The 23275-nt window shown below is 46.4% G+C and overlaps 1 protein-coding gene across 7 annotated transcripts in view; it reads left to right on the top strand.

Moving 5' to 3' along the window:
- WASF3 (WASP family member 3) overlaps positions 1 to 16672 on the top strand; it is a 90596-nt gene extending 73924 nt beyond the window's left edge. For 6 of the 7 annotated variants that reach the window (XM_067713667.1, XM_067713672.1, XM_067713668.1 and 3 more), the window contains 5 exons: positions 888 to 1005; positions 5880 to 6055; positions 9884 to 10147; positions 11453 to 11820; positions 13529 to 16672. In XM_067713667.1, the coding sequence (XP_067569768.1) occupies positions 888 to 1005; positions 5880 to 6055; positions 9884 to 10147; positions 11453 to 11820; positions 13529 to 13686 (1084 nt within the window). In that variant the 3' untranslated portion in view covers positions 13687 to 16672. Of the gene's footprint in view, positions 1 to 887; positions 1006 to 5879; positions 6056 to 8925; positions 9093 to 9883; positions 10148 to 11452; positions 11821 to 13528 lie in introns of all 7 variants that reach the window. The other variant, XM_067713673.1, reaches the window with a different exon arrangement.
- Positions 16673 to 23275: the final 6603 nt, after the last annotated feature.

Raw genomic sequence — 23275 nt, 5'->3', positions numbered from 1 at the left:
CTTGGGGCTTCCCTGGTGGCACAGTGGTTAAGAATCCACCTGCCAATGCAGGGGACACGGGTTCGAGCCCTGGTCCGGGAAGATTGCACATGCGTGGAGCAACTGAGTCCGTGAGCCACAACTACTGAAGCCCGTGTGCCCAGAGCCGGTGCTCTGCAACAAAGAGAAGCTACCGCAGTGAGAAGCCCGTGCACAGCAACGAAGACCCAATGCAGCTCAAAATAAATAAATAAATTTTCTAAAAAAAGACTTGAAGTATTTTTTAGAATATAGTAATTGTAGCAGTTCTTGACAATGAAATGGCTACAAGTGAATTTTCTTTGTCGGTTACTTCCATTTAAAAAAATATCTAGGTCATCACTTTTTATCCTAGTTACATTTATACACCATGAACCTTTTGCTCCTTTCCTAATTGAATTGTAGACGTTGGGCAAACCTGATTAAGAGAAAAGCACAGAGTACTTGCTAATTTTTATCCTAATAACATTGTCGCTCCAGAGTAGAAGTGAATGTATATATATACTAAGAATCCATCTGTGTGTGTGGCCCCCATTGGAATAAACAGAACATACCTTGAAATAACTGTGGAACTAAATGTTGCTGTTTACGAGCCATATTGTGATTTGGGCAGCACTTTGCTGTACCGAAATCTAAATTTGCAAGAGTAGTTTTTACTTCATTATTCTAGAAAAAAAGTGCTGTTCTTGCATGTTCACACATTTTTCCAAATAAGGAAAATTGGGAGACTTAACAGTGTATAAGGACAGTTCAAATTCCTCACGTAGATGTTATCATCTCATGATTTAGAATTAACATTAATGTTTACCCCGTATGAAACTCTCTAACGACCTTTTCTCCCCCCCGACTTGTAATACATTGGTTTATAGAGATGATAAAAAGGACGGGCTGAAGTTCTATACTGATCCTTCCTATTTCTTTGACCTCTGGAAAGAAAAAATGCTACAGGACACAGAAGACAAAAGGAAAGAGAAAAGACGTCAAAAGGTAAATAATTCTAGTATGGGAAACGTGCGTATAAATGGGATTCTCCCTTAGAAATTAGAAGTTTAAAATCAGTAAATTCTTTAAACAGTTGAGATGTTGAATTTCGTGAAGTTGTTTTAGAGGTTGCATTTGTCACATGAAGATACCATTCAGTCTAACACAGTAATACTGTTTTCAATAAATACTGTTGATTTGTTCTCTAATACTTGCTTTAATAAATACAGTTTTGTTCGTAACTGTGGTTTATAACTTTTCTCTTGCTCTTCAAATTTCGTAAAGTAGTCAACATTCCGTATCAGTTAGAATTTTCTGCTTTGGTCTTTTTAACATTATTAATTGTTGGGTTGTCACCTAACTGTAATTAAGACCGTGGTGAGAGGTTCATATTGGATTGAAAAGCGTGTGTGATCTGCACACTTGGAGGAGGGTAGTATTTACTAAAAATGAGATTCCCTTTGGTGGGGTGGTCGTAGGCAGGAGAATTGCAAGTTGGAAGGTTGAGAGACATCTGTACTGCAAACGCTCTTGGGAGGACAAACCCACTCTCAGATTAAGGAACTTCTGTTTTGAAAATTATCCCTTTGGGGCCCAGAAATTAGACTTCAACCATTGAAAATCAGAGTTAACTCTCCAAAGGCAGATATTTGCCAAGCCTTTTATATGTGAGCTGTGTTTTAAAAAATGACCACCTGCTTTGTTTGACAACTATTAGGGTGTGTGAATTAAGAGCTTAGCATGTTGTGGGCTGGCTGCCTGAAGGTTCTGAGACATCTAGTAGGTGTATTGGCCCAGTAGGAGTGACAGTTCGAGATGGAAGAGAACTTGAGATTTGAAAACAGGATTTAGGAAAGGGAACATGGAAATAGGTTGCAGACTGCAAGTATGAGAGGTTACCACGAATTCTGGGAGAGAATTCCACAGACTTGGTTATCTGTGTGCACTTCTCGTGGTGATGGGTTGGGGAGATTTAATGGGAAATCTTCGAAGAGTTGCTGGGTATTCACGCGGAGAAATATCCAAGCAAAGAAGCTGCAAAGTGTTCAGGTGAAGAAAGAGAAGATACTAATCTCTCCAAAGGAAAAGGAACAGAGATTTAAAGGCCTGTTGGTCTGAATCCCCGAACTCTTTTATGGTAACAGGGCAAACCCCCAAGTACTTTTAAGAGTACTCTCCTTTAAAAATCTCCTGCTTTTAAAGTGGCCTCCCGGGATTTCCTAGAAGCATCAGTGATACTTTTGCCAAAAATATTTAACTTTTTTGCCACTGTTCTTTAGTCTTAATCTACTCTGTGTGGTTACTGTGTCTTCAGAGTTATTTGTCATTTCCTTGGCAGTTTTGTCTCATTCCATATTCCTCAAAGACATAAAATTCTGATGAGAATTTCTTATTCATTCGTTTATATAACGGTTCTTTTTTGAATGGCTTGTAAATGCTGTGATGAAAAAGAAAGGATTATCCCCCTCATGGAGATGAAAATATAGCGGGGGAAACAAACATTAGATAATCATGCTGTCCTTTGGAACTCAAAGAGGGAAAGAAATTTGAAAATTTTAATACAAATCTGCTTTATACAGGAACAGAAAATGAGGCAAGATATCCTTAATTTCCCAGGATTTTAGAAACCCAAAAGTCACTTTCACTTTGGAACAGACAATTCTATCTGAAGGAAGAATTAGTTTAGAAAATTTGGGGATAAGACATCCATTGTTTCTGAACATTAAATTTCCTTGGTTTGATGGTCTAAGAACTTTTTTTTTAAGTTATGCAAATAATTATGTCGTTGTGAGGCTGTAGTTACAGTGCTGGGAAGGAGAAGCCTTGGGGGAGGTGGCAGCAGCAGGTGGGGTGACAGTGCAGAAGGTGAGGTGGTGAGTTGAGGAAGGCCCCTCGGTGTTGCTCGCTGAGGTGCAAGAACTGATAGCAGAAGTTAGCTCCGCAGAGTGAATGTGTGTGCGACTGTGCGTGCATGTACATGAGAGGGGATGCCGGAGGCGTGCTGGGCAGACCGAGGGGCTTTCAGGTATTGGTAGGAGCAGCTAGGATCATCCTGGGGCAGGAAACAGCTTGCAGTAGCCTCAGGATTTTAACCTAGGCAGCGTAGCTGAGATGCAGATGCCTCATGGTTAGCATTTTATTATAGTTGGGGTGTGTGTGTGTGTGTGTGTGTGTGTGTGTGTGTGTGTGTCGGGTGTGTGTTGATGGGTAGATTGGAGACTAAACCATTGTAAAGAAAGTGGCAGATATAACACTTATCCCTGAATGTGTCAGCATACATCTCTTAAAAGTAAGGGTGATAGTTATCAATTAGTGTAATACAGTGACGCTTGAGTGAGATGTATATTGGAGTCCATTGAGGTCTCCCTTCTTTGTTCTCTCTTTTGGATTTAAAAGTGTTCACACAATACATGCCAGTTGTAAAATGCCCCACCTACCCTGAAGTAAAACACATTTGTTTAGAAAATTTGGGGGTGAGTCTCTCCCTTGCCCAGGCATAACCACCCTCTGGTAACACATGTGCATACTTTTCGGCCTTGTAGGGCGTTCATAAATACATGTGTACACACTTCACAGAGTATTTTTTATTCCTAGAATTGACCTGTATACACACACACACAGACATATACATACAGTGACGTAATAAAGGTGGACTTCATGCTTTTTAATAGTTGTGTCATATTCCAAAGTTCGGAGGCTTCATAAACTATTTACCCATTACCGAATTAATGAATATTTAGGTTGCTTCTGAATTGTTGCTGTTACAGCACTGTAGGGGGCACCTGTACTCACGTGCACATACTTCGTCAGAGTAAATTCCCAGAAGTGCAATGCGAACTTGAAAATTGGAAAGATCCCATCCTATTGCTCCTGACCCTTTAAGGACTGAGCCAGCTTATACTCCTAACAGGCCTCCTCCAGTCCTGAAGATGATTATTATTATCTGGCATTATCTTCATTTATTTAAAAATTTAAAAAAAATTTTCTACAGCTTTTAAAGGTTACTTTCCATTTACAGTTACTACAAAATATTGGCTCTATTCCCCATGTTGTACATACATCCTCGAGCCTGCCCTACACCCACTAGTTTGCACCTCCCCCTCCCCCATCCCTACGTGCCCCCCACCACTGGTAGCCACTAGTTTGTTCTCTGTATCTGTGAGTCTGCTTCTTTTTTGTTATGTTCATTAGTTTGTTGTAGTTTTTAGATTCCACATATAAGTGTATCATACAGTACTTGTCTTTCTCTGTCCGACTTATTTCACTGAGCATAATGCCCTCCAAGTCCATCCATGTTGCTGCAAATGGCATTATTTCGTTCTTTTTTGTGACCGAGTAGTATTCCATTGTATATATGTACCACATCTTCTTTATCCATTCATCTGCTGATGAACTATTATTATTTTTTGATGAGCTTCCCCACCCCCCAAAAAATCAAATACGAATGGCACATCTTTCCGTGTCTTTATTAACACTTGGCATGTGTTCTGTGAATTTCACGTTCACGTCGTCTGCCAGCACATCACTTGAGCCTCCTGGGTACCTGGGCTAACGGCTCCCCTCCTCTCCCATGGGCCTCCTCTCCTTCTGGACACCTGAGCAGCTTTCTGCCCGGCATCCCTGCCTCTCCCCGTGGACTCTGTCCCCAGCACAGGGGCTCCTCTCACGTGCCAGCCCCTCCCCTCTCAGTCTTCATGGTTTCCCGTTGCTCTTGGGATAAAGAACAACATTTCTACACAGCCTTCAGGGTCTTACCCACCGTTCGCCCGAATTCACACTCGCCTTCTGTCGCTTCTCCTGGCGAGATGCTGTCCCATGGCCTCTTGCGTGCGTCTGCCCCCCTCCTCTGCAGGACTCAGGCCTCCTCACCCTGCAGAGCTCGTCCCAGCCTCTCGGGCACCCTCCCTGACTTCCAGACCGGACAGCGTTCTCTGTGTAATACAGTCGTGTTGTTGCACATTTCATAATTGTGCATTTACCTGTGTGACTCTGTGGGCTTCCCCGCTGGACCTCAAGCTCCATGAGGGCAGATCCTTGTCTTCTTTTGTTTGCCGTTTGTACCGTCCGGGCCTGGCAGGTGCTGGGACGTAGTGAGCACCATCGCTCACCTGCACGTGATCATTCAGTCCGCGTTTACTGAGCGTGGAGGTGCCGTGAGGGGAGCGTAGGACATAAAGGCGCATAGTTCACCTCCCTAAAGGTCAGCAGGTCTCACGGGGGAAGCAGGAGGGACGTAAACACATGTAGAAGTAACTGTCCTCACCTTTAAAGAAGCACCTGCGTAGGACCCAAGTTATTTATCGAAGACATTTTTGCTGGCAAAGTAGGGCTGGAGCAGGAATGATTCTTTGTACGGGACGGAAGGTAAGTTCTTATCTTGTTTTTTTTTTTTGTTAAGCTAGTTGCAGGGTTCGCTTAAATATTCTGCAATAACCTTTTCAAACTGAAATGGAGCATTTAAAATTATGTTTTGAAAGGTGATTGCACGTTAACAAGTCAGAATGGTGTGGGGGTGGGAAACGATTTCTCTGTCTGGTGTGGGCAGGTATTTCATGTGTGTAATAGGGATCTAAAAGGTGTCGTACATTGAAAACGAGCTAAATCCTAGTGAAGTGAGAATTCTTGATCCAAAATGACGGTAAGCGACTCTTGAAGTTGCAGCACGGTAACTCTGATGTGTCGACATTAAATCGTTAGGTATGTGTTATTTTGGTCGGGTCTGAGTTGGGTAAGCATGTTAGAACGTTCTTGACCCGGGAGTGATGGAAACGGGCCTGCCTTGCCTGCACGCCAGGCTCGTGGCTGCCGGGGCCGCTGCACTAACCCGCTCTTTTCCTTCCCTCTGTCTCGGCACGCTTGCCTTCCTTCCCGGACGTCAGGAGCAAAAGCGCATAGATGGCACAACCCGGGAGGTGAAAAAGGTTAGAAAAGCCAGAAACAGGCGCCAGGAATGGAATATGATGGCGTATGACAAAGAGCTTAGACCCGACACCAGGTTGTCGCAGAGCGTACACCACGGAGCATCTTCCGAGGGATCCCTGTCCCCAGACACTAGGTGTGTGTGCGTGTGCGTGTTCGTGTGCATGTGTGTGTGCAAAGCCGGCCTTGGCGTCCCTGTGAATGGAAACGCACGGTAGCATTGTGCTTCTCTGGCCCACAGTGTGTTTCCAAACTTCCCTCAGAAATGAACGTATATAATAGTTCACAGCAGCTTTCTGTGACGTTGGGTTACTTGTGTGATTTTCTGTCTCTCTGGCTTAACTCGAGCATTCCGTTAACCTAGATGCACTGTTTTAACATTGATTCTGAATTTGGGCATCGTAACTGCCTATGACTGACCCTTTTAATTTTAATAATCATTTAATTCTCTCTCCGCCTCTTTTGCTTAGAATGTTGCCTTTCCTTTCACTTGGTATCTGAACCGATTGGTAGGTGGTAGCTGATGTGATCAAGGAATAACTGTTGTTCTTTTTGATAACCTTTTCTAAAAGTGATGAACAAAGATTTTTTTCCTTCAGTTCGCTAATCTTATGTATTCTAATTGCAGGAGGAGAATTCTGTGGAAGTTTATTTTAAAAATTTGTTAGCAATTAAGTAAAAATCTCTCTTGCAGATGTGAAAGATGTGGTCAGTAAGCAGCATTTATCCCAAAAGGGCTTCACTGAAGGAGAAGAACTGACCAGTCAATTGTAACTTACGGTTAATTTCCTATTTCTGCTTCTGTAAAGTTGGAGTCTTCCGTCAGTGTTTAAAAATGTGAATAGAGAATTCTTACATGATTCAAGGATGTTTCACAAACAGCAACAACCTGGACCTTGCGTTAGATCTGGGTTTTGGGGTTTTTTTATGTTTGTCTTTATTAACCTCAGCGTTTAGCACAGACTGACAGATGGAAGATGCTTTTGATATTTGGTGGTTACAGCCCTATAGATGCTCCTACCCCACAAGGGCTGTCAGTCATTGCCTGTGAGGCAGGTCTAGGTCATTTTTCTGTACAAGCTGCGATCGGTTAGCTATCAGAGAATTACTGGAGCTTTAACTGAGCCCTGGCCTCAAGTTTTAATCTTTATGTCAGTTTATTTCTGTGGAAAGTAAGAATGATGACACACTTGTGCCCATAGTTCTTTGGGTGGGAGAAGTGCTCGAACTTGATCGGTCCCAGGAGGGCCATTTGGGTTTTGTTTTTTCCCAGCTAACTTAGTTGTGACTGTTGACTCATGCAAAACATATACTTTGCAATTCTCCATATATTCCCTTTCATTTCAGTAGGTAGATGGAAAATGACTTTTTTTAATCCCTCAGTTGAATAATTGATATTTATTCTAGAATCTGAGATTAGATTGTGCCATACTGGGTGTACAATTGATCCCTTAAATTATTTTGGAAATTTTTATTTTTTATTTGACTAAAGCATATCACTATTTTTCTTATTATGAAATAAGATAAACTTTCCATGTTTGCAAATTATAGAAAAAATTAAAGTATTCATAATCCTGTTATCCAAAGAAACCACTTTTTTTGCATTTTAGTGTATTTCTTTCTTTGGTCATTTTTCTGTAAATGTGCAAATTTTTTTTTTTTTTACAAAAGTGAAATCCTGCTCTGTTTTCTATCTTCTGATTTTTTAACTTCTTGTATTCACGTTTTAAGTATTACTTAGAAACTTGGTTTTTAGTGGATGTATTCAGGATAACTGAGGGAAATTTGAGTATCAGGTATCATGGTACGTGTATAAGTTGTTCATATAACTTACATATTTTAAGCTGATTGCATGAACTGATGATAAGTTTTACTCTCTTTGTAGATGGTCAGGGATGGTTTGATTCTAAGCGTACGTTTAGGATGAGACTTGATGCAGTGCCTGTCCACTGCTCTCCCCAGCGACCCGGAAGCAGGATGCCTCCTTGCCCACCATCCTCGCCCCTTTCCTCCTCCTGTCCTGGGTGTTGCAGACGCCCGACTCTGCCCACCCTCCCACCCACAGAACCCTGCGGGATTCGTTTGATTCTCCCACTGGGTCTCCACTGCTTACACCTACTTCCTCCTGTTTCCATCTTGTCTTCAGTCCTCCAAGTTCTCTTTCCCGTAACAGATAATTCCTGACGCTCATGCAGCTTCAGGACCACCCGCTCGTGCCCACACTAGTGCCGTGTCTTCTGTGGCTGATTTCTGCCTTCCTGTAGGGGTCCTTGTCTCTCAGAGGTCACCCCCCTCCTCACCTCTCCTCCAGCCCACCGGGGTCCCCTGTACTTGGGCAGTGACCCGTCGAGTGACCGGTCCCGTCTCCCACGCACCCTTCGTCAGAGCCCTGTCCTTCCCGCTCTCCTGCTGTAATTCTTGATGTCGGACCTTCACCGCCCATTCCTTTCCTCCGTCCGATTATGCCGTTTGTATTGCCTCCTTTCGGCCCTTTATCACCAAGCTGCTTTACAGGACAGCTTTCCAAATGGTGCCAGAATATTCCCAGTTCCTGGCTTCGCATCCCCGCAGGAGCAGTCCGTGTTTTGTAGACGAGTCCATTTCCCTTAGAAAGTTATGCCCAGTCTATGACGCAGCCCCCCCGACAGAGCCAAGCACCCATCGTCAAGGACTCCAGAGTTTTAGGTATTTACGTTTTTAGAATAAGATAAATCTAAATACAGGTCAGAGTCTTCCCCCGTTGAAAATATTTTTAACTCTCTGACCAGCAAGCGGTTGCCACAGTTCAGAAGGCAGGCACACGCGCACTGTAAGCTAGAGTTCATAGGGCACTTAGGGGAGAAGAAAGTGAGTTACAGGTTATTATTATATTGCAATTAGGGAAGGAAAAAGAAAAAAGCCAGTGATCTTTTGCCATTTAAAGAACTTTTCTGTGTGGTGTGACGCTCCAGGGACGCTACTGTCTGAATTCCAAAGACCCGATGTGTGTTTGCCTCTTTCCTTCAGAGGGAGAGACACAAGCTGAATCCTAACAGAAACCAGCAAGTAAGTGTGAGAAAAGTAAGAACGAGAAGAGAAGAGTGGGAGAGAAGGAAGATGGGCATTGAGTTTATGAGTGACGCCAGGAAACTGCAGCAGGCAGGGAGCTCGGGAGACGACAGGACGCCCAGAGGGTTTGTCGCTCCGCTTGTTCTTGGATCGCAGCCTCAGCAGCCCCCTGCTTCGGCGTCACGAGAGGATGTGCCCCCTGTACTGACCACGCGTCCCGTAACCCGGGTGACTAACACCGTGTGACGTTGCCGAGCCCTCCCCTCCCCCAGCGGCCGGGTCCCAGCATCCTCCTGAACCCTGCTGACTAAAACAAGACGCGCATTCCTTTCAGAGTTTCCCTCCCACCCGTGCGTTCAGAGACAGCAAGAGGGCCTCTGCGCGTGGCACCGCACTCCTCCTCTCCTTTTTGGCTAAATATGTTTCTTCTGTTTAAGAAAACCGCGACTCACCGTATCGCATCCTTGATTTCTTTTTCTGTTCTTACTGTTAATACGTATCCGGTTCGTCTGCCGTTTGATAAGGTCTCATCATATGCTGTCAGTTTCGTTGCACTAAAATCTTAGGTCTCCGATGCCATTTTCAAGCTAAGCACTGTGTGTCTTGCAGCCTCTCTTAGAAGAGAGTCGGCTGCGATGTTGAGGAAGGGGGCTCTGCTGTCTGCCGCTTGCCCGTCCGTGTCCGTCTGATGCGCTCACTTCAAAGCTGCGGCTCTGAATCCGCGTAACCCTGGCGCTTGCTGCCAAAGTCGTGATTACATTGTCGCTTGTGGGCCTAGATCTAGCTGATGGGAAAGGGAAAAAGCGTGTGATTTCTGTGCCTTGGCCGTGTTATTATTCAAATACATGCTGATGCCTGGGAGGGGAAATCTTTTTCACTTACGTCGTTTTCTCCCACCCCTGGTTCTGGCCGTCAGGTCCCACGCGTCGGACGTCACGGATTACTCGTATCCTGCCACCCCCAACCATTCTCTGCACCCGCAGCCCGGGACGCCTTCCCATGGAGCCGGTGACGCACCGCCACGCGGGCCGGCAGCCCAGGCCCCCGAGCACGAGTTCCGGCCCCCGTCGGCCTCGGCCAGGCACCTGGCCCTGAACCGGCCCCAGAAGCCGCCTCCGCCCCCGCCGCAGGCCGCAGAGGCGTCGCAGGCCCCCGCGCCCCTGGCTCCCGCCGACTACGGGTAATTCCCCACTCCCGGGCTCTGACCGTGCCTTGCCATTGCACTGGGGTCTTGCTGTGCGTGGTGGAAGAATTTTCACTGAGTAATCACACTGTGGAGGCCAGGATGCAGCCCAGAATGACCGGATACGGATACTGTCAGTCGTGAGAAATCCTGTGTGAAAAAATGCAGTGTCATGCTACTCCCCCTTTTTATTACAGATAAACCTCAGGTTGGTGTCTGTATTCGCAAACACACGTTCCCTTTATGTCTGAATGACTGAGCCAAGGCATTGACAAAGGATGAGCTGCCGGTTTTGTGAGCCTGTCCCAGCTGCTCCAGTGTTTCTCTGATATGCTGGGCGAACCGCAGAGAACTCGTATCTCAAAGGAGAAAGCTATACAGTGCAGCGCTTGCTACACTTGTACATGTCACCCGGACCTCTTGGTACCCAAATACTCTTCTGCCACCAGGTCCTCTTGTTTTCTGTCGTTTGGGAAAAATTCGAACACCACCTAAACAAAGACCCTCCTGTTCAGCGTTTGTTCGTTGAAGCCCCCTGCCTGTGTTTTGATAGGCTGTGGTTTTCGCACCACCTCAGCCTTTAAAGAGTTAGCCCCTCCGAGTCAGCGCCCAGGGAAGTTGAAAATGTGTTCCCATCGACTGTTTTTCTTCACTCCAGAGCAGCGTGGGTCACGTTCTGGATGTCGGTCCCTCAGCTCCCCGAGGTTTTCTCCCGTGGTTGCTTCTCTTTAAGTCAGGATCCCCAGAGTGTGTTCTGTGGCTCTTCCCAAGTATCAGGCAGGGAGGGTTTGCAGTCCAGCTGGTTTGGAAAGCTCTTGGCTACGCGGAACTCAGCAGATTTCTCGGCTGGAGGGGTTTTCAAAGCTTTGGATGTTCTGATGGGCGTCATGGGCTTGGGGAATTTCCGTGGAGACGCGATATAAAATACAGAAGTGTCCAATCTGATTGGCCACAGAACCCTTGTAAGATGGGTTTTCAAGCCCCCACTTCTGAGATGCCTCGTGCAAAGGATGCATTTGTGCTGCCTTCTTACCTCTGCAGTCAGCTGTTCCAGTGTTCCACAGAAAGTTACGTTTTCAGTGGTTAACTTTCTGGTGCACGTCAGTAGATGCTCTTGAATTCCGACCTAGGGATTTGTGTGGTCCTGTGGTCCAAAGCGTGGATGTTCGTGTCCTGCAGTGTTGTAAATTCAGCTGCCAGTGTGCGTCTTGTCCGGGGAGGCCCCTCTCCGAGGCGTGCGGGAACTCCGAGGTTGGGACCCTGGGTTGCTCTTTGGTGACTCTTGTTTCGTGTCTCCGCCAGGATGCTCCCGGCACAGATCATGGAGTATTACAACCCCTCAGGACCCCCGCCGCCGCCGCCCCCGCCCATGATCCCTTCCGCACAGACTGCCTTCGTCAGCCCCCTCCAGATGCCCACGCAGCCCCCCTTCCCAGCGTCCGCCGGCCCCTCCTACGCGGGTCCTACCCACCCTCCCTCCGGTGGGCTGGTGGTCACGGCGCCGCCCCCCCCGGGCCCCCCGCCGCCGCCGCCGGGCCCTCCAGGTGCCGGCTCTTCGCTCTCCCCCTCCCCGATGCACGGCCCGCCGGGAGCCGAGGCAAAGAGGCCGGAGGCTGCGCAGCCGCCCGTGAGCGACGCCCGGAGCGACCTCCTCGCTGCCATTCGGATGGGTGAGTGCGCGTCCCGGGACGCTGCCCCCTGTCCCGGCGGCTGCAGCCTCGTCTGCTTCCAGGGACCCCCTCTGCCCCAGAGGGCCGGTAGAAGAGGGTTGAAGGAGCCTTGTTTGGTTTTCTTTTTTCTTAATAGTGGATACATGTTTTTTTCAGTGCAAAGTAAGCTCAGTGATAAAGCACTGAATTCAGGAAAGCTTTACTTGAGCAGAAACGGATAATAAAAATGATCATTAGTTAATTGGATCTTCTTTCTCTGCGTTCTACTCTAAGGGCCAAAGTATAAATGAAAGAAAATGAGCTCATGTCAGTGATTTAGTTTTTTAGAAACCTAGGATGTAACTTACTTAGCCTTTTCATATTTTTAGTTTGATGTACTAAGCCAGTAGATTTTCAACATGTATTTAAGTAGCAAAACCCTTGTCAGGTGAAGGTCCTACACCAAACCCCAGAGCACGAAACCTTAAGAAGTGGAGCGTCTCTGGTCAGATCAGGGCGGGGAGCTCTTGTATGCATTGACGTTACTGACGCACGATGATTTTGTCAAGAAGAAAAAGTCCCAGAGTCAGAATACCTCACTGATCACGCGTTTGCGGGCCTGGTAGGACAGTGTTTTGCTTTTTGACACCTGTGAGCCTTGTCCAATGAGAGGGATCCGTAACCTGGATGTGTCAGAGGAAACCTCTGAGGGGTCCACATCGAGGGACGTCCTACAGAAACGTGAAGGTCGTAGAACACAGAGACTAAGGGAGGTTAATGAAACGTGGCGAGTAATGTAACAGGTGAGATCCCATGGCGGATCCCAAACCTGGTGGAAAACTTTTTTCGTTTGTTATATTAGGTCTATTTGCAAAATTTAAATAAAATTCGTAGAATAGATGGTACTATTGTATCTCTGCTGCTAGTCTGATTTTGATCAATTTTTTTTTTAGGAAAGACACATGAAGTATTTTAGGGGCAAAGGGACATTATATGCCACTTAACTCTCAAATGGTCCAGAAAAAAAGTATGTGTGTGTGTGTAAATGAGAGCGAAAGAGGATAAATTTGGTCAGATGTTACCAGTTGGGGAATCTGAGTAGGTTATATGGGAACGTTTTTCTACTAGTCTTACGGCTAGTTTATAGGTCTGAAATTACTCTGAAAGAAAAGGTTAAGGAAATAACACAGCACATTGTTAGATATCCCATTTTGTTACTTACAAAAGTAAGAGAGTAAGGTGATTGCGATCTCATACCCATTTTCAACGGTAATTGTTGAAGTTGAGCTTTCTCACTTACCTCGCCCGCTTAGCCAGAAGCTTGGCTCTGTTTCCCAAGCCTTTGGGTCCCAGGCTGTCCAGGAACACGGTCCACTATGGGGGCCACCGGCCACCGTAAATCTACCTTGAAACAGCCTCTCGTGCCTGGTGGCTGCCGGGTCAGGCTGTGCCGTCCTGGAGTTTTCTTTCACGGTGCTTGTGTGCGCTGAAATTGTAACTGACTTTCTTACATTTCAACGCACCGCTGTAAAGAACCTTATGACTTCGCACATTCCTTTTTTCTTGCTCATGAAACTCTGTTTCCCAAGCTTCTCCCCTCAGATTTCTCAAGCTTTTTCTGAGAGTGTCAGTGGGGAGAACAGCAGCCGGGTAGACTTCCCTGTCCGTTCTGTGTGATTGGAGCGGTAAGCCAAGGGGTGTCGTTCTAAGCCGTGTCCCGTGTATCCAGGAATTCAGCTGAAGAAGGTGCAAGAACTGCAGGAGCAGGAAGCCAAGCGCGAGCCCGTGGGCAACGACGTGGCCACCATCCTGTCCCGCCGCATCGCCGTCGAGTACAGCGACTCGGACGATGACTCGGAGCTGGACGAGAACGACTGGTCCGACTGAGGCTGGCGCCCAGGGCCCCGGGCTGGGGAGTGTGCTGACGATCTCTGTGGCCCCGGCGCCCACATAGTGGTATTATAATCCCGTAGCTTAGCGACTTTTGTATCGATAACGTGAGATTGCTCTTGCACATGCAAAAATTCTGGGTTTTTCAGTATTTACTGTGGAATACTTAAGTGCCACGAAACATAGCAAACCGTGCTGCACACGAGGAAATAAGCTGTAACTATTGCATTGTCCCGAAAACAGCCTTCTGCTTCCTTCCTCCTGGCCACGAGAGTACTTAGTGCAGTTTGGGTTCACTCCCCTTGATCATTAGAATCCTGCAGACTCGCTGTGCGTTTGTGAAGCTGCCTGATGTCTGGTCTTTGCAAGATTAATGACTGTGCGTCAGACTGATGTCTTCCCATCCGTAAGAGATATTGTTTCCACTTTTTTTTTTTTTTTAAATGTGTTTCAGAAGAAGTTGGTTCTAGAGAGAAAGATTTGACAAGTAGGAGAGTTAGATGTTTCTGTTTTCAGTCTCTCTGGCCTGGTAGCCTCTGTGCGTGGGAACGCTCTGTTGAAGAATTGCGCTTCCTTTGCTCCCTCTTGTGAAATGGGAACTTGGCCCTTTGCAGGCAGGATCCCCTGTGGGCATCCGTGGAGCCGGTGCTTGTTGAGGAGTTTTGTAAGAGGTTTCAGCAGCGCAGCCGTAATGAAAGTGGAGATCAGCCCTTCTTCCTTCAGGGCCACTGCCGTCTGCGATGGCATGCAGAGCCCTTGGCGGTCCTTGCAGCTCGGGTGCCAGCCTGCCCGGCCCCGGGTGGCCCCGGGTGTAGAGCCCTGCACAACCTCTCTTCCGGAGCCATGTGCCAAGTGAGGCCACGTGGAGGCCTCGGTGCTGCAGAGGAGGGGCCGGGCGGCACCTCGCCCCACCTGGTCTGAATCCTGACAGCTTCAGTTTAGGTGAAAGGAGACTGGGGCAGCTTTTCACCTTTCCTGGCGCGATGGCCAGTTAGGGACCCAGCACGAGTAGGGCCTTCGCTCTGTCCTAGAAGCACATCGGTCCCTTTCCCACACGGTTGTCAGCACACGAGGCTGGACCAGGTACCTCAGAGGAGAGTCGCCCCTTCGCTGGAGCAGGTCATGTCCCTTCCTTGTCCCCTCCCACGTGGTGACACGCGAGCCCAGGCAGATTTTCCTGCCCAAGGCAAACCCCTGGGAAACTCATGAATGAGAGCTTACATTCTGTAATGCTGGGTGAAGGGTAACTGCTTGTTTGGAAGGAATAAACATCCCAGGCTTTGATCTCAGATATAACTTCACAGATGTACGAGACACTTTACCCACTGAGCAGTTCTTTCGTCTGTACCGTGTGTCAAACGGACTGTGGGTCCTAGTGACTCAGTTGTGGCCCAGGAATCTGTAGCTGAGACAGAGGTGTTTGGGTGGATGGTAGAACGTCAGCAGGACCCTGACTGCCGGCTTTTGTTAATGAGTTCTCCTCAGGACGTCACCGGCCCCCCCCATCACGTCTGTGTCCCCGAGGGACACTTGTGGCCTGTGGAAGGTCGTGGTCATCCTGTAAGGCCAGCCTGACGGGCTTTTAGTCACCTAGGTTGGAACTCTGAAAAGCCTCAGGTCTGTATTACCTTTCCCAGTGCCCGGGCCAGGTTATCTGAGTCTTTTCAGCTAAAGCCAGCTGTCTGGGCACGTGGTTCTTGATTGAGTTTCTGTGTCTTGGAGCTCGTCACCATACGTTTATTGCCTGTAAGTAGTAGCTGTTAATGAACTTTTCAGTTTCTCTCTTTAATTTCTCTCCTTTTTTTCCCCAGTGTGGAGGCCAACTGTGTTGGCATTTTCCTTGGGACTTTTACCACTTTCGATCGTATTTTGTCTTTCTTATAATATTTCGTCTTTAGCTTTACTTTGGATAAGGAGTCACCTGTGTCATTCTAGAACTTGTATTTGGAATGCTTCTTTGGTTTTTCTTACGGCCCTTCTGTCCTCAGGATGGAGAGAATGCGTAAAGCTACTATCCGTGTCAGGATTTCTTCTGTTTATATCTCATCACGATAAAATTAGTGGCACTTTATCCGTAAATATTCATGAGCCTGTTAAGTATTGGTTGTCTTCCTGTAGTTTAATTAGCAAGTTATTTTCAACTTGATATTCTGACTAGTGAAAAAGCTTTCGCCCTGATGTGTTACGTAGCCCTTAACAGAAGGGGAGAGGACTAAAATCCAGTGTAGATTATTTTTTGCAGTATTTTTCTCAGCGCATTTGATTTATTCTAAAAATGAAATCCAGACTTTTTCTAATATGATAGTACATGAAAAGGAAAAAGTGACTATTTTGAATTGTCCGTTCTCATTTGCAAAAAGTATTTACAAAACAGATGGAGAAAAACATGTAAATGCATCCTTCATATCCATGGATTTTACATTTTAAAGTAGTTGTATGTGGTAAGGTTATTTTAAATTGTCCCGTTTCCCCTGGCGTGTATTTAGTTTAATTTCTTACAAGCTTTTCCTCACGTCATAGATCAGGCAGAGGGATGAGAAGATGCCTCAGAACCACCCATGATGTGGTTGATTTTCTGTTCTTGGCCCCAAACCATAAGATTTGGTCACTTTTGGTTTTCTTCAGTAGAAGTATACTGTTGGAGAATTAGCATTTTCATTTCAGTAAATTTTTAGAATATCGAAATCTTTTCTGAGCACCAAGTGGCTAGGTTGTGAAAGTTTTGTAATAATTTGCAGCTGAAATCCATGATACATTTTCATCCATTGAACACTCATGGGAATGTGTCAGCGACAGTAGCAAGTAATTTTTGTTTTCTAAACCAGAGTCTGTCATCTTGCAGTATTACCAATGCTGTTGTACATTGAATTTAAAGTGGTATAAAAAAAAAAACCTCCTAGTAAACAATTTTTATCTGTTTGTATATCTTACTATAGATTATGTACAAGTAACATCTAAATAAAATTACACTTTTCACCCTAAACACGTTTGCTTATTGATAAGTGTTGTATGTTTCATCTTTGGCGGGGAGGGGGGTAAGTTGGGGGTTGGGTGGGGCTTTTTTTTTTTTTTTGTGGTACGCGGGCCTCTCACTGTTGTGGCCTCTCCCGTTGCGGAGCACAGGCTCCGGACGCGCAGGCTCAGCGGCCATGGCTCACGGGCTCAGCCGCTCCGCGGCATGTGGGATCTTCCCGGACTGGGGCACGAACCCGAGTCCCCTGCATCGGCAGGCGGACTCTCAACCACTGCGCCACCAGGGAAGCCCAAGGGTGGGGCTTTTAATTAGCATTTTCCTTATTAGGTAACAGAAGATACTGCTCTGATTTCCATTTAAATTTCTGCACAATTCTTGTGTAGCCAAGAGTTCAGGTTGGATTCTCGAGTGAGTCGGGAAAGCACTGGTACAGTTAGAAAGAAGAAGCCGTTCCCAGAGCAGGAAGCAGCCTGCCCAGAAGACAGAGGCGTCTCGACCGCATCCAGTCTCAGTTATCATAGCGACTGATACCCTGAGCATTGATTGCTTCTGAGATGCTTCCGTTTAACCTTTGAAAGGGGCATCCTCTCTGCGTCCTGTGGGAGGGAACGGAGTGAAGATCAGCTGCTGGCCCGGGGAAGGTTCTCGGGGGATCTGAACTGCAGCATTGCGGGGGGTCGGGGGGTAAGAGGGGCGCCTTAGCAGGAGCAGGCTGGCGTCGAGGCTGCTGTGGCCGCTGCCCCGAGCTGCCCGTGTGCATGGTGTGCTCCGCGTGTGCTACGTTCCTCTGCATGTCCCGAGACCCTCCCGGCACGGCCCGACCCCTCGATGGTGAGCAGCTGCTTGTGCAGTGATTGGATGAATGACAGATTTTCCAGTTACTTTTTTTCACCAGAAGTTAATTGTGTGCCATTTTTACAACATGAAGCATTTTGCCAGGTACCCCATGTTTCCTCCTTGTCCCTGGACGCACGGCTCCCACTCTGTCTGGGTGTGTTCCCAACAGCCTGGGCTCCGCAGCACAGACCTGGGGCCTCGTGTTTACTGTTACAGCCTGTTTGTTGAGCACAGCACCTGGTACTTCCTAGGGGCCCACACATCTTTACTGACTGATGGTCGTTTGCAGAAGAAAGAGCAGAAGAGAAGCCTTCGTCAACACACACTCGAAGGCTTAAGAAGAGTGTAAATGCAATAACCCGCGTAAAGTGCACAGAACTGTGCTGGACACCTTGTCGACAGATGGGAATGTTGGCTGTAGGCATCTGCAGGCCACTTGCTGAAGATGAGGCACAGGTCGGTCTTAACCCTCATGGAGCATCTCGTCTAAAGAGAAAGACGTCATATGTTGTCGAATAAGTAATTTTGATCATTGTCTGTATACTTTACTCAGGGGTGAGGTGAGGTCTGCTCAGTCTAGACTGGACCAGGGGAAGCTGAGGTCTAGGAATGGACAGAAATTAGCTGGGAGCCAAGGGCAGGGAGGGGGTTTCTCAATAGCGGGGACAGCGTTGGTGTTTGCTGAGTGGGAAAGACCGTGACAGGTGACCATGGAACCCAGGGATCAGTGAAATGGAGCGAGAAGAAGGACAGTGTCATGAGATGGGGTACAAATAGGGTGGAGACCTTCCTGGGCCCAGTACTCAGGACCGAGGGGGCTTTTTGTTTTTTTCGGCTGCATCAGGTCTTCGTTGCTGTGCGCGGGCTTTCTCTAGTTGCGGCGAGCGGGGGCTACTCTTCGTTGCGGTGCGCAGGCTTCTCATTGCGGTGGCCTCTCGTTGCAGAGCACGGGCTCTAGGCGTGCAGGCTTCAGTAGTTGTGGCTCGCAGGCTCTAGAGCGCAGGCTCAGTAGTTGTGGCGCACGGGCTTAGTTGCTCCGCAGCACGTGGGATCTTCCCAGACCAGGGCTCGAACCCATGTCCCCTGCATTGGCAGGTGGGTTCTTAACCACTGCGCCACCAGGGAAGCCCCTGAGGGGGCTTTTTAAGCCACCACAGCTGCAGCTTCAAACGTATAGAAAATCTCTCCATATTTGCAGCATGTTGGTTATTCATTGATCTCGACAGCCTCGTGCCTTAGTACTAATACTCTATGTAGCGTATTAGTTTTACTTAGGTCAGTTTTACTTATTTATTTATATTATATTTAGAAGGCTTCTTAGTGCTAGGCTAGTCCAGCTCCCTAGCCTTAAAGATGGGGAATCTGGCCATCGCTTGGGTTGCAGAACTTGGTCTCTTAAGTCTTATTTTCAAACGGTGGCGCCCCTGTTCCACAGCAGACCTGTTCAGTAAATGCCCACGCACCTGTATCTATCCATCCACCCATCCATCAATCCACCTTATTTCATGCATTTCAAAGTTCCAGTATACTTCACCCCTGAGCACTTCAGTATATCATAAATTAGAGTTTAATATTTGTATTTAATGTTTTAAGGTAAAAGATACTTAGAGTGAAATGCACACATCTTAGGTATACCATTCAATGAGTTTTAAAATGTGTGCGCTCGTGTAGTGCAAATCCCATCAAGATAGAAGCATTATCCTCACCTCAGAAAGCTCTCTCGGGCGCTCTCAGATTCAGTTCTCTCCTATTCCAGTCCCCAGAGCAACCACTGTTCTAGCTTTTTGTTTGTTTGTTTTCCATGGGTTAATTTAGCCTGTTTAGAACTTCATCTAATAGAATAAAACAGTACGTGCCCTTTTGCTTCTGGCTTCTTTGAGCGTAATGTTCTTGAAATTCATTCACGTTATTGCATGTGTCAATTGTTAGTTCCTTTTTATTGCTGAGTACTGTTCCTTTGTATGAATATACCACAGTGGGTTTATCCATTTTCTTGGATAAGACTTAACACAAGTCCCTTCTGGACATACGTGTTCATCTATCTTTGGATAAAAGTCTAGGAGTGACATTTCTGTATCGTCGGTAGGTGCCTGTTTAGTTTTATAAGAAACTGCCAGACTTCTGCAAAGTGGATATACTGTTTCATCGCCATCAGCAACGTTGCTCCACATCCTTAGATGTGATTTTCTTTGTATTTATCCTGCTTGGGGTTCACTGATATTGAATCTGTAAATTTATGTCTTTCATGAAATCTGGGAAATGTTTGGACATTATTTTTTCAGATATATTTTCTGCCCCTTTCCATACTTGCCTTCTTATACTGCTGTTACAGGCAGATCTCGTTTTGTGCTTTGCTTTATTGCACTTCACAGATACTGAAATTTTTTCAAATCAAAGCTTTGTGGCAACCCTGCCTCAAGCAAGTCTGTCGGTGCCATTTTTCCAACAGCATTTGCTCACTTCGTGTTTTGCATCACATTTTGGTAACTGTCTCAATATTTTACTTTTTCATTATTATATTTGTTATGGTGGTTTGTGATCAGTGATCTTTGATGTTACTATTGTTAATTGTTTTGGCATTTTTTAGCAATAAAGTTTTTTAAATTAAGGTATTTACATTAATTTTTAGATATATTGCTATTGCACGCTTAATAGACTACAGTATAGTGTAAACATAAATTTATATTCACTGAGAAACCAAAAAGTTCACGTGACTCGCTTTATTGCAGTGTTCTGGAACCAAACCCGCAGTATCTCCGAGGTCTGCCTGTATACATATGTTAGACCTTTTGATGTTGGCACACAATTGCTTGGGACTCTTTCGATTTAAAAATTCTTTTTCTTCCTGTTTTGCGGATTGGATAATTTTTATGTCTCCATCTTCAGGTTCACTGGATCTTCATATGTAATCTGTAATTTGCTCTTAAGCCCATCTAGTATATCTTTTATTCATTGTTCTTTTTTTTCCATTCTAGAATTTGCTGTTGGTTCTTTTTTTATAGTTTCTCTGCTGAGATTTCCTACTTGTTCATTTATTAAAAGCTTATTTTCCGGGACTCCCCTGTTGGTCCAGCGGTTAAGACTCTGAGCTTCCACTGCAGGGGGCACGGGTTCGATCCCTGGCCGGGGAACCAAGATCCTGCCTGCCTCGCGTCACGGCCAAAAAATAAGAATTATGTTCCTTTACCTCTTTGAACATAGCTACACCAGCTCTTTAAAAATTTTTGCCTGCTAATTCCAACATCTGGATCTTTTCCGGATGAGTCTCTATTGATGGCCTCTTCTCCTGAGTGCACAAGGCCTAGTAGTTTGGGTTTGTATCCTAAACTTGGTGAATAACGCATTTCAGAGACTCTGGATTCCATTATGTTCCTCTGAAAAGTGCCAATTTTTCTTTTTTTTAAGAGAGACAGTTAACATGGCTAGAATTAAGCTCCCAGTGCTTCCCCACTCCCCTTGCAATGTATAACAGCAGAAATCTTTTAGGTTCTTTTAGTTTAGTCAGGCTGCCTGGAGTTTGCGTTGCTCAGGCCTAGTTGCAGGATCAACGGGAGGTGGGCAGTTTTTCACAGAATGTTTGGGTCCCTTCTCAGGCTCTCCTTTCTTGGATCCTCCTTCACTTTCTATCTACTCTGGTCTCTCTGAACTTAGTCCTCTTATTCTTTGAGCCAGTGGACTTTGGGATACGCCAGCAAGGCTTCAGGGTTTCTATTCAAGTTTAGCTGCCCTGCTTGGCAGGACGGAGCCTGTCCTCAGGCAAAAAAGCCATTAAAAAACAGGAAATGCACCAAACTTCTTTCCTTCCAAGCGTCAACTTCCTCTACTGTCTTTTTGATTTCTCTCCAGTGCCTTAAATAGTTGTGAGGTCTATTTTGTCCAGTTTATAATTGTTTTCTGTAAAGAATTGGTCTGGAATGGGTTAGTCCTTCATTCCCAGGAGCCCTCAGTCTGTAAATATTTGATGCAATGTTTATTTTTAAAATATTTTTAAATGTGATTTTTAAAAATGCAGACTGTTGTTGAATACCAAAATATAACAGACCACCAACGGTTCAGATTTTCTACCAGGCAAACCTGTTTTTGCAAGGACTCTGCAATAAAACTTGCGATATCTTTATTCATATGGTATAGAAGGGTTGCACGCATGGTGTGCTCTGAAACACGTGCTGTATGCATCTCCTTGTGTCTGTGAATCAGGGTATTCTCTAAACCGCCGGCAAAACACAGTACATAAATAATGTGGAGATTGAAGCTACTTTTGCAAATTGCCGGCCTTAATTAACCCCAGTCTCAAATTTTTATGTTCCCCAAAGAACCTTAATGTTTTCACTGAGTGTTAGAAATGGAAATTCTATTATTGGGGGTTCCTTTGAAAATATGGTTTCACTACTTAACAGTTTGAGAACCACTGCTTGACATCATCACTCTCTGATTTTCTTATCCTTAGACCAAGAAGCATTCACACCGCTAACAGCGCATTGTACTGTGCGCCGGTTTTGTATTCTGCAAAGGCAGTGCTAATACAGAGGTATGTCAAAGCTTGAGAAGACTTACGTATTGAATTTGCAGGTGTGAGTAACTTGTAGAGGTATCTGTCTTGACAGGGACTTAGATGAGAAAGAGATTTGCTTTGAAAGTACACTTTCTTCACAGAGCTGACACCTGCTGGACATGGATTTGCCCAAACACAGTAGCTCTGTCGTGAATATTTGCTTCTGTCGTCTTTCCAGGTCCCCCACTGCATCCGTCCCGCACATTTGTGATATGAGTAATTAGCGTCAAACACAGCGCCGTGATTAGCTAGAGGTGGTGCATTGGTAGCGGATTCACAATGAAGATAAATGAAGAAAATATGCCCTTTGAGAGTAATTTAAAGCCTACCAAGCCTTCCCATGAAGTGACATTTCAAAGCATTTAATATTCTAGGATGTGCTTCGGCTGTTCTGGCCTAAAACCAGTTTAAGTTGAAGTCGGGCAATTGAAGAGTACGTAGCCTTCGCATCCCGCAGACGTGAGCGTAACTTAGCGTTTGCGTGGATCAGACGTTGCCTTCTGCGAGCGCGCGTGACGGTGGCTCGAAATGTACCCTCTCGAAATCGAGACTTTATGACCTTGATAATTAAGGTCGGGTGTTGTTACCTTTGAGCTCCTTTGAAATATTTCAAGGACCCAGGCATTCATTTGATTTGTAAGTTAGAGAGTTTCAACGGCCTGTGCATTGAGGCAGAGCTGAGCGAGTCACCGCGGGGTATTCTCGTAATCCCCTCCAGGGCGCTCCCGCCCCTCCACTCCCCCCCCACCGCCGCCGTCCCCCCCCCCCCCCCCCCCGGGCCCCAGCGGCCAGCTGGCGGCCACAGCGGGTTCTGAGGCAACGCTGGGGGCACAGGGGCCCAAGGCAGTTAACAGAGGACTCAGCCTGGCATCGGAGCCGAGGTGCTCCTGAATGTGGGGGGAGGAGCCAGGCCAGGCGCCCCTTCCCTGTCTTACCAGCAGAGCCGGGGTTTTCTCCCAGGGCGGTCCCCCACCCTAGCCACCTCAAAGTTACCTGGGATGCGTATTAGAATGCAGATTTCCGGGCCCTCTCCCAAACCTTGAGCACGAGACTGTGGAATCCACAGTTTATCCCGTCACGCAGGTGTTTCTTAGGGACACCAAAGTTCCAGAAACGCCAGGTCAGCACCTGCCCTTCCATGGTTGATAGGAGCCCAGAGATGCCCCTGTGGTGACCTAGGCTGTTGCTCAGCCGGCGGAGGCACCAAGCGGACTGGACATTGG

Source organism: Pseudorca crassidens, chromosome 18, assembly GCF_039906515.1.
Source record: "Pseudorca crassidens isolate mPseCra1 chromosome 18, mPseCra1.hap1, whole genome shotgun sequence".
NCBI lineage: Eukaryota > Metazoa > Chordata > Mammalia > Artiodactyla > Delphinidae > Pseudorca > Pseudorca crassidens.
Note: the sequence above shows the minus strand (reverse complement) of the source record. Positions and strands in the feature narration are given on the sequence as shown.